At 55.6% G+C, this 10,959-nt stretch overlaps 1 protein-coding gene across 1 annotated transcript; it reads right to left on the minus strand.

The window, feature by feature from the left end:
* Nucleotides 1-2,392: 2,392 nt before the first annotated feature.
* On the minus strand, nucleotides 2,393-10,159 carry SLC66A3 (solute carrier family 66 member 3). Its single transcript, XM_012926261.2, has 7 exons — nucleotides 9,918-10,159; nucleotides 7,095-7,177; nucleotides 6,955-7,024; nucleotides 6,166-6,223; nucleotides 4,298-4,418; nucleotides 4,078-4,119; nucleotides 2,393-2,813 (listed from the first exon to the last, which is right to left on the minus strand). Exons 1-7 carry the CDS (start codon nucleotides 10,058-10,060, stop codon nucleotides 2,722-2,724), a joined length of 609 nt encoding a protein of 202 aa, XP_012781715.2. The 5' UTR covers nucleotides 10,061-10,159; the 3' UTR covers nucleotides 2,393-2,721.
* Nucleotides 10,160-10,959: the final 800 nt, after the last annotated feature.

Consider the following 10,959-nt stretch of genomic DNA (forward strand, 5'->3'; position numbering starts at 1 on the left):
CTGGTTTCTTCCACCACCAAAATACCTCCTGTTAGCAACTAGGAAACGGGGAGTCCTGGGGTTTTCCTCACTAGATTTTGTTTTTGTCTTACTTTGTGGGAATAGTAGGACAGAAGTAGAAGAAAAATGGGTACCGATGTTAACTGTGGAAAAAAGTATTAACACTAAAAACCATGCTATCTGAAAGCAAGATTTTTTAATTAAAAAAATGTCTACAAGTTTCAAACACTCTAACTATGAGGAACTATACCAGTAAATTAAAAATAGCAGCTGGTGCTCTCCAGCCAACCCGAGCTGGAGTGGCGTGCACCTGGCCGTGAAGGGTCTGCCTGATGCGGGTGAAGTGCAGATCCTAAAAACAGGAAGTGTTCGGGTTTGCCAAACCACAATTCCAGAAAGTATGCTGCTGCTGTCGAGCGTTTCCTACAGGATTCCAAGGTTACGGTAGAGGAGCTCCCACCTTCCGTGGACGCTGCCGAGACCTGCTCTGAATAACCCACGCAGCATCTGGTGGCAGCAGGTCCCTGCTGAGCTTCTCGGTCCAAGTTGACACTGCTGCTGACTCGCCTCTGCTTGCCTGGAACAGGCTCCTGCAACGCCGTGGAGGATTGTAAAGCACTTTGAAGACAAGCGCTGTGTGACAGTGCCAAGCACCATGCCTGGGGCCCTCCCGATTCCCTTCCCCATCACACTGACTTTGGTTGGTTTGGAATTATATTAAGTTATGAGTTGCATGGTTTAGATAAATCATCAATATTTGATCCGCTGTCCCCCTAAACAAAAGTCATACCCCACTGATTTTTCCTTTTGAAAATTGTGTTGCATTTTTGTAGTATGGTAATTGTATTTTATGCCTGCTTTTTGTTAAAAAAATAATAATAAATTAAGATGTAAGCATTTTTCTACTTTTCCTGTGAAATGCTGCAACTTCTTAAAGTTCACCCAAAAAGTTTGTCTTTCCAAAAAGATGAGTCTACAGAATGGAACCAGCATAGCAAACAAGCTTTAGAAACAAGGCTGTGGACGTGGGATTTCTCTGTTCTGGACTGTGATCAGTCTGATTGGGTGTGTTTTGAGGGCCATTTTCCCCTGAGGGCTCATCTCCCAAGGGTGGGGTAGGAAGGAGGAGGGCCAGTGGTGTATGCCCCCCAGGGGTCAAGGAGGGCTCATCTCCTGAGGGTGGGGTAGGAAGGAGGTGGGCTGATGGTGTGTGCCCCCCAGGGGTCAAGGAGGGCTCATCTCCTGAGGGTGGGGTAGGAAGGAGGTGGGCTGATGGTGTGTGCCCTGAAGCAGTTGGTTAAGCAGTGTTTCTACCCTGGGTGAACACTAGTTGGCTGTCAGTCTTTGGCAGCTTATTCTCCCTGAGCCCCAGTTCCCATCTGTAAACCTAAGTCTACATCAGGAGATTGCTGAGGGACTAAACGGTAATAGGTGTAAAATACCCGCAAGAGTTCCCATGTTCCTTCCCAAGAGGAAAAAAAACCAAACCTGAGTGCAGTATGCTCTTAGCGGAGTTAGTGTGTCTAATTACTTACTGGAGTAGAAGACACATGCTGGGCAGACATGGCGTCGCCAGCAAAGCTGCCTCTTGGAACACCCACCCATGCTGAAGTGCTGGTTCCCGTCCCAGCCCCACACGCTGCCAGGCGCACATGGTGGCTGGAGAGTCAGACCCCGGCCACCACATGGAGTTGGAGGGTTTACTAGCAAATGGAATATCACTCCAGTGAGTGAAAATAACATGCAGTTTGTATTTGTACTAATAGATTACAACTGTGTGTGAGAGAACTTGGATTTTCTTCTATGAAAACTAAACAACTACAAAATGGTAATTGTTAAGCATATTTCTTTTCCTGTTAGTCCCTAGATGCGGTGACAAAAGGATTAACTGCAGTTTCGTTAAAAATTGCACCTTTCATCATTTTAAACTAGGCAATTGAGACAACAGTGATCAGAATTCCAGACAGGAAATTTATTTTACATAGTGGGCTGAGCCGCCTCATCTACATCACACTATGTAACGATGCTATCCAATTACAAAGGAAGGTTTTAGGCAAATACAATGTAATCTTACTGTCCTGGAGGATGAGATAACCAAGAGAAATTCATAAAAATTGGTAAAAACCTAGAAGTACTCTTAAGTGCATAACATTTTTAATAGACAAAACCTGGTTATTTGTAGCAGATCCCAGTGGTAACTGCATAGCTGCTAAGAAGCACAGTGGGTGTGGAGATTTTCCCGTCCTGAACTGAGATTGTCATTAACGGTACCTTTCAGGTTAGAAGTTGCTTAGGGCCCCTTGTGAAGAGTACACAGGCCAGTTAGGTCTAGGCCCGCATTGCTGCCCTGGCAGCTATCATACCAAAGCAGTCTCAAACAGCGGTTCCAGCCAATGGATCGTGTTCATTGGTGTGGTGAAGGTTTTTCTCTAAAGATTCTGAACACAGGAAAATAGATGTAGTTATTAGTTCATCAGAGAGAATGAAATCACATCCAAGAAGGAGGGGCTCGGGCTACTGGGCCCCCTCCTGTGCGTCCTGCCCTTGTCAACCCACAGCTTGAGCCAATAGCACCTGCAGAGGTGGGGAGAGCCATGGGATGGCATCTAAACAAGGCCTTCGCAGTCACTGGGACCCTTGACTGCATTTAGGAGCGGTGTAGCTAGGAGCCACCCTGTCCACGGGGCCTTCCCAGCACACGGGGGGGTGGCGATGGTGTCCTCATTTGTCCTTGCTTCTGGCCTTCTGGTACTGAAGCACTGTGAGGGTCACCCAGATGTTCAAAGCCAGCATGATTACGAAGCGGGTGAGGACTGCGATGGACCAAAAAGAGAAGGATGGCGGTTACACACTGTTCGTGGTTGGGAACAGAACAGAACCATGTCAACATTCCAGAGCCCGACTAAAGCTTTGTCCCTGCAGATTGCAAATATCTGCCTGGACGCTGGCGTGCCTGCGTGAATGCTTATTTACCTTTCTAAATGCTTCCCTGGAGTATCCTGGCTGTGGTTGGGAAGTATTATTGCTTTTAGAATCTCCTTCCCACACACCTTGGTAGTGCTGGTGGCTCCAGAAGGTTCTGCTAAGTGAAGGCAGTGCAGTGTGTTCAGTCACAATCCTTCCTAGCTGGCCCAACTGCCAAAGCTTACTGTAAATTACAATGCAACTGTAAGAAAATCAGTAACTGACAATGACTGCCCTTGAAGGCACAAACACTTCTCCTGAGAAAGTTTACTTGATCCCTCTGTGATTGTCAAACAATACAGGATATTGGCTAAAATGTTTTATAAGGTCATTTCCAGCTACATGGAACAAGGGCCATAGATAAGCAGCTCATTGTTGACCTCAGCGTAATCTCGGAGGGAGAAATGTGTTCCTGTTTCCAGTTCGGCTTCTATGCAGAGAATTTGTACCCATTCTCCACTTGATCAGAGTTGACACTTCAACCTGAACAATTTTAATCTCACAGAACAGACAAAAAGCCCAGGTGTGAGCAGTGGGTCACTGGGGCGCGGGGTCTGCAGGCCCGGAGCCAGCCTCACCCTCAGAGGCTGAGGGCACCCCTAGCAAGCCCCATGTGGAGACCGAATGCTCAGCCTCACAGCGGAGAAGTGCATTCTCCTCCCTCACAGCTTTTTCTTTGCAAAAACAAAACAAAATGCCCACCTGGCAAAGCCATCCAGTCCCTGTCCCATCTCTGGCCTGGTCTCCTGGGCTTTGCTCTCCATCACCAGCCTCCTCTGCCCCTTCCTCTCCACTCTTGTCTCTGACCGCTCGCCCCTCCGCCTGCACTCTTCGCTCTCCTGCTCCCGGCCCCTCCTGGCTCAGGTCCCCTCCAGGGCCCGCGCTGTGACCACTTCCAAGCACACGGTGCCGTAAGCTCAGCAGTGAGCTGTGAGTGCACCATGCCTGTTCCTCATGCGTATTCTGTCCACGCACCCGCAGCCACTAGGAGTAGCTGTTCCAGGACATGGAAACACCCTGTGCCTGTAACACAGTGGAGCCACTCGGAGAGAGAGGCAGAGCCAGCCAGCAAGAGTTCAAGAACAAGAAGAAAAAAAGAACTGTTTTACTTACTTGCAAAATCAGTGGTGGTCATCAGTGTTGTTATTATTCTCGCTGTAAAAGAAAATGTGCAGCAGTAAACATGCTAATGTTCCTGAAAGGGACTGGTTGCATAGAGAATCAGACAGCCCTAAAGGCTGTCAGCACCCAACCAACCTTCCCAGCCCAGCGGCCTTTACACAGTTGCTTGGAAGCCAAGCCAGCAGACAGCACCGCGGTAGTGCCTGCCTACCTGCACAGGTGTACGCAGAGAGGCCCCAGCTCAGCGCACTCACGGCCCCCGAGTCCTGCGTCTCCCACAGGTGCCGGAGCTGCACAAACTTGCTGGCCGCACTGATGAACGTGCACAAGTACTGTGTGCAGACAAGAACGTGAGCAAGCTGGGGCACTCCTATCGAGCCACATGCACCACACACTCCAAGTGCCTCCAACGCCTTTTTTTCAAGTCAGGTCCTCGTCAATGGGTACAAGGTTACAAACTTAGCTAGGTGGCAAAGTGCGTTAGCGAGACATTGCAGGTAGCTCTGTGGTGAGGCAGCATCACTGCCTGGCTGCAGAGGTTCCAACACCCGTACCTATTAGAAGTCTAGGGGACAGGGAAATCGCCCGCTTTGAACCCATAAATTACTGCACCCGAAACAGCCTCCAGGGGGCGCACATGCCTGGATTTCTGATATCTAATGAACCAGCGGTTTATCAAGTCACAACCACCTGGTGCCAGCTGCCCAGGTCCTGGCTATCTTGTGAAGGTCAAGTTGGGGAAGTTTGCTGAGTGACTCGCAATGGGAAAGGAAGTCAAGGGCAGCTCAGAGCTCCCACGACCCTGGCCTTGGCCGGTGCTAGAATGGAGCTGCCATGGAGAACGAGGAGAGTCTGCAGCAAGAGAATGGGGAGGTGGGGAGGGAGATGCTGGCCAAGGGCATGGGGCTGTGGGGCTTGGCTTGTGCTGAGGCACCTAGGAGCAGCAAAGATGCTGGCAACGATTTCGAGTTGGGGTTCTGGCAAGGCAACTGGCTTTTCTGTTGTCTCTAGTCAAGCAGAGAGAACCCAGCCCAAATGTGACTGCCAGGAAGGGGAGGGAGGGCTCCCAGGCAGAGGTGCTGAGCAAGATCTGGGCTCCTGGAGGTTAGTGAGGGCCATTTGGGGAGCCTGGTCCTGTGCAATTGTGGTGCTGAACAGAGCAGAGTGGGGACACAGCAGAGGAGGAGGCACATGTGAGAGGGTGCCCGGTAGTCCTGCGGGGCCGGGGGGAGGCCAGAGGCCATTGGCCTGGCTCCCCCACTGGGCTCCGGCCCAGGCGGCCACAGGTGGGGCCTGAAAGCGTTAATCGTAAAGGTGATTGTACTCCTGGAAGTCTAGAATCCCCAAAGAGAAACCTGCATCCTGTTACAAGCAAAGCTCCTGTTTCCTGAAAGACCAGGAGGCAGGCAGGAGATAGGGATAACCCTGGAGTTTTGGGATTTACAGGAAAGACAGCTACCTTCAAGGCATGCTATTTTATTACTGTCTGCATTGAAGTGATATGATCAGGACCCCCAAGCCTATTCGTTGTAAATTCCTGTCGCATGCTTTCTGTTTTGTGTCACTGTTAGCCCCTATACTTGCTCACTGTCACATAGCTTTTTGATTCTTTTACTATGAAAACCCCATGCATATTTCATTGGGACGCTTCTTGCTTATGGCAAGAGGTTGCCCCTTGGACTAGACAATAAAATCATCTCACTCGCCTTGGAGTCTCGCTTGGATTCATTGAACCCCAACTGGGCCTCAGCCCAAACTTGCCTGCTGCTGTGGGTTCCTGCACGGAATCAGCAAGTATGGCCATCACCAAGCCCCGGGTGGGGCCCCGGGGGTCCCACCAGGCATGGGAAGGGGAGCTGGAAGGTTGGGATGGACATACAGCCCAGCGTGAAGATACCCATGTCCCATTTCTGAGTAGCTTGGGTTCAGTTCCTGGCTCCCGTGTCTGCTAGTGCAGCAGTTGATGGTTCCAATGGTTGCCTCGCAACGGTTGGATCACTCTGTGCTTTTCATCCCACTCCCCCAGGGTGGCTGCAGGCTCACACACAAGCCTCTGAGCCTCTCCAGGGTCGCACTTACCATGGCCAGGTCGATGAGCCACTTCTGCAGACCCAGGACAAACCAGGAAGAAACGAATCTTTCCAGGGGCTAAGGAGATGGTGGTAGGAGGTTGGGGGTCCCTGGCCACGACATGTACCGCCCCCATCCCTCTGCCTGGCCCCATGTCTTATGCAACCAAAACTCCAGAGAGTTACATGGGTGAGGGGGTAGGGGGTGGAACGGGGCCGGTTCTGCCAGACCTGTTAGATTTACAGATGACAAAGAACATTCTATTGAACACCTGCTCAGAGTTCAAAGGAACAAAAGCAGATTATGGACGCCAGCCAGAGGCACCGGGGAGCCTTTCTAGCAGGGCTGACCCCCGCTTCGTGCCGGGTGGTGGAGGCAGGAGCAACTCCAGGTCAGAAACACGTGGCTTCCTGCCGCCTGATGGCGCCTCCTCCTGCCCCCTATGCTGTAAATGGCAAGGCCACATAGTGAGTCTAGGAGGTGCCACCAACCGGGGCGGGCCCTGGCTGAGAGCCGGCCAGCATCTCACTGTGAGCTTCCGGCCACTGAACCCACCACTCAGCCTTCAAGGACCCCCACCCCACAGAAAAGCAAGTGGCCTAGTTGGGAACAAGGCTGTGCACCCCGTGCCTGGTCCGTACCCCACTCAGGTGCCCTGGGCTGGGAGCAGGGAACACACTTGGTCCCCTCGGGTCGCTGCACACAGATATGCACTTGGGGTTCTTGGGGTTGAACCTAAATCTTGTACCCAGCAGAGGCACATGATCACCAGGTGTCACGCGGCCACAGGAAGGATACACGGTGGCGTAGGGCCCGGCCTGCCTCATGTTCCCATTGAAGTGGAAGACACAGAGCAAGAGGATGACATCTGCAGGGGAGAAGCGGGGTGAGCAGTGGCCGCAGGCCTGCGGGCAGCCTGGGGCAGGGACGGGCAGTACCTTGCACGATGAGGATGGGGTACTCCAGGTAGGTGAGCAGCGGGCTCCCGTAGTAACACTGGTACCGCAGGAACACCAGGAACCTGGGGGTGGGGGGAGGGCAGTGTCACTCAGCTCCCCAACCTGGGTACGCAGGCTGTGCCAGGGCCTCCGTGAGGGCAAAGGACTGGCCAGGGCCACCAGGCTCTGAAGCTGGCCTCCTGCAGCCCCCACAGGTTCCCTACAGGCTACCCAGGCTCAGGTGACACTGAGAGGCCAGCTGTGCCCATCCTGAAGTGTGAGTCCGGAGACTTTGCTCAGGCCTGGCTTCCTGAGACGCTCAGCCACCTCCTAGCTCCAGGACAAACTCAGTCAGTCACACCCTGGACCCTGGTCACACTGTCGGATCCAGGCACTGGGGGAAAGGAACACTTCATTGTACCCCTTCTGCAGCCCGACAAACTACTGCTGCGGCAGTGTGCCAGAACGCCAGCTGGGCAGCTTCCTGTCTACAGGCCCGGCCTGAGTAAGGACAGCCTGGGAAAGACAAATGACCTTCGCGGTCATTCACTCTGGCCTCCACACTTCAAGACCACTCAGGGAAACTGAGGTTAAGGGAAGCAACCACCTCGTAAGAATGCAAGGCAGGGCTGGCACAATGGCTCAACTGGCTAACCTCCACCTTCAAGTGCCAACATCCCATATGGGTGCCAGTTCATGTCCCATCTGCTCCACTTCCCATCCAGCTCCCTGCTTGAACTGGGAAAGCAGCAGAAGATGGCCCAAAGCCTTGGGACCCTGCACCCACAAGGGAGACATGGAAGAAGCTTCTGGCTCCTGGCTTTGGATCAGCTCAGCTCTGGGTGCTGCTGCCACTTGGACAGTGAATCATTGAATGGAAGATCTTTCTGTCTTTCCATCTCTCTGTAAATCTGCTTTTCTAATAAATAAATAAAAAAGTAAGAATGAAGGGAAATGAAAGCGGAGGGCCCACCCCACCCCACCACTGCTGCCAGGGCGGGGGCAGTATGCCTCTTTTAGTTTAATGCTTCTTTGACTCAGAAAGAAAGAGATGCAGCCATTGTTACGATGTGTGCCAGTCAACCGCAGGACACTTATTTATGCTCCCTGGGAAGTGAGGCAGGGCTGGCCAGCCCTGAACCAGCAGACCTGGCACCTTCTGAGCTGGCCTGGCTCCTGCCCCCACAGGCCTTCACCTTGCCTGGTCCCAGGGTAGAGTTCAAGAGGGCAGAGCCCCACGTGGAGTGTGGGTGCTCACAGCCACACTCGCTGGGCCCTGACCCTGGCTAGCAACAGTGCCCCCCGTGCAGTGGTCACACCTGCCCAGCGTGGGCACACTTCCTCTGCCACGGCTTCTAGCCCCAGCTCCGGCTTCACACCTGCTCATTCCGCCCTGTCTCCTTTGCTCTGTTGGGAAGTTTTGCATCCAAACCCAGACTTCATCTCCATCCAACACACGAGAAGCTCAAAGCCACAGGCATTTCCTAGCCAGGTCGCCTCAGCCTGTTCCCAAGGCATGGTTTGTTCAGGAACGGGTTCGCTCAGGATGGGGATCCAAGAGCACCAGGCCTCAGGCTCGGGGGGTTGGTAGGTGGATTCAGCAGGCACCCAAGGCCAGGCTGCCCACCCTGGCCCCTGGGGAAGTAGGGAAAGGACAGGTGATCATGAGCAGCTCCTGGGCAGGTCCCCGGTCCCCCTGCTCTCAAGTGCCTGTGCTCTGGGAATAACATGTGCTGGGATCCCATACCAGTGCCAGTTTGTGTCCTGGCTGCTCCACTTCCCTTCCAGCTCCGTTTGTGGCCTGGGAAAGCAGAATAGGATGGCCCAAAGCCTTGGGACCCTGCACCCACATGGGAGACCCAGAGTAAGCTCCTGGCTCCTGGCTTCAGATTGACTCAGCTCTGGCTGTTGCAACCACTTGGGGAGTGAGTGAATCACTTCTCTCTGTAAAACTTACCTTTCAAAGAAAAATAAATCAAGGAAGGAAGGAAGAAAGAAAGCAAGCAAGAAAGGTAGGTAGGTGGAAGGTTAGAGAAGCTTACAAGGGGTTGGAGGAATTGGGGAGGGGCCAATCTGGGCGGGTCAGCACTGGGTGGGTTAGTGAGAAACCAGCCCTGCCACCCAGATGGCTGACCCTGAGAAAGCAGGCAGGGCAGGTGACCAGGCTAGGAGCCCACAGGGACCTGGTCGCCATCTCTGTGGCTCCAGCAAACCCCAGGCCTGCAGCCTCTTCAACAGCACTGCGGCCCCACAGCCACTTCCATCAGCATCTGTGCCCAGGCCTGCCCTCGGCTGCTGCCCAGAGAGCCGGTCAGGAAACGCAGGGCAGGGCCAGCTCCCAGCCAACTGCCCAGTCTCACCGTCCCAAGAGACCCTGGTGCATCCCAAGAGACCCAAGGCACCCCGAGGCCGCCTCCCTCTCTTCTCTGCCTCCCGGGCTCCAAGCCCGCTGCGGGGGTGGCGTCGCACCCAGGCCGAGGCCTGCCCAGCACCAAGTTGCCCAACTCCGTCCCCAAGAACTGGGCCTGGGTCCACCGGCCTCCTCTCACCCCAAGAACTTCCAACTGGCTGCATCCCCCTCCCCGAGGCCTCGGGGCTTCTCCTCACCACACCCCGCGCCCCACGAGGAGGAACTTGGGCCCGACAGTGGCTGGTGGCACGGGTGGCTTCGGGGACAACGCGTTGTCTGCGAGAGGCTCGTGAGCGCACAGCCGGCAGAGTTGGCCCCTGGCGAGCGAGCGCCCGCCGTGCCGGGTCCCAGCGCTCTGGTTGGCAACTAGGGCGCAGCCGACGGGCGACGCACCTGCGGGCCGCCGGTCTTACCCCGCCAGCTCCAGCAGCAGGCTCGGCAGGCTGATGCCCCGCGCGCTGCGCGCCGCCAGCTGCGCGTGGATCTGCGGCAGCTTGAGCGCGGCGCACACGCCCAGCGTGCTCCAGTTGCAAAACCAGAGAACCGCGCTCTCCATGGCGCGGCCGGCCTGCTCCTGCTGCCGGTTCCGCAGACTCCTTCCGCCTGTCCCGCCCGGGCCAGACCGGCGACCCGCCCTGGGCCCTGCTCCGCTCCGGTCCGCCCCGAGCTCTCAGCCCCGCCCTGGCCGCCTTTGCCCCGCCCCGAGCTCTCAGCCTCGCCCCGCGCTCTAGACCCTGCCCTGGCCGCCTTCGCCCCGCCCCGCGCTTTCAGCCCCGCCCTGGCCGCCTTCGCCCCGCCCCGTGCTTTCAGCCCCGCCCCGAGATCTCAGCCACGCCCCGCGCTCTAGGCCACGCCCCGAGCTCTCAGCCCCGCCCCGTGCTCTAGGCCCTGCCCTGGCCGCCTTCGCCCCGCCCCGTGCTTTCAGCCCCGCCCCGAGATCTCAGCCACGCCCCGTGCTGTAGGCCCCGCCCCGCGCTTTCAGCCACCCCCTGGCCGTCTTCGCCCCGCCCCGTGCTCTCAGCCCCCGCCCCTCCCGCTCCGCCCCCTTGGCCCTGTCCCCCTGTTCGCCCCGCCCCTCCGGGCTGTGCCTCGGTTGAGTGGCAGGTGAGACAGCGGGGAGGTGCCCGGGCCTGTGGTGCCCGCAAGCAGCTGGGCGCGCCCGCAGGAAATGAGCCTTGGTGTTGAGGTTTTGCACTTCTGCAAGAGTTGTTTTTTTTTTTCTCACCGAGACTTCCGGAGAGCAAAGCCGGCTCTGTCCCGCAGGTGCTCCCCACCCTGCTGGGGGGAACTGCCTGTAGTTGCTGGGGTCGCGGCATCGTGTCGTGTCCGCTCCGGAGCCTCTCAGCCCGGTTGTGTGGGTGCAGGGCAATAAACGCAGCAAAGTCGCAGTCTCTGGAAGTCGCCTAAATATTGGGGACAGAAAGAAAACTACCAAGCTGTTTTGGGATCCCTGGT

Source organism: Ochotona princeps, chromosome 8 (assembly GCF_030435755.1).
Source record: "Ochotona princeps isolate mOchPri1 chromosome 8, mOchPri1.hap1, whole genome shotgun sequence".
Lineage (NCBI taxonomy): Eukaryota > Metazoa > Chordata > Mammalia > Lagomorpha > Ochotonidae > Ochotona > Ochotona princeps.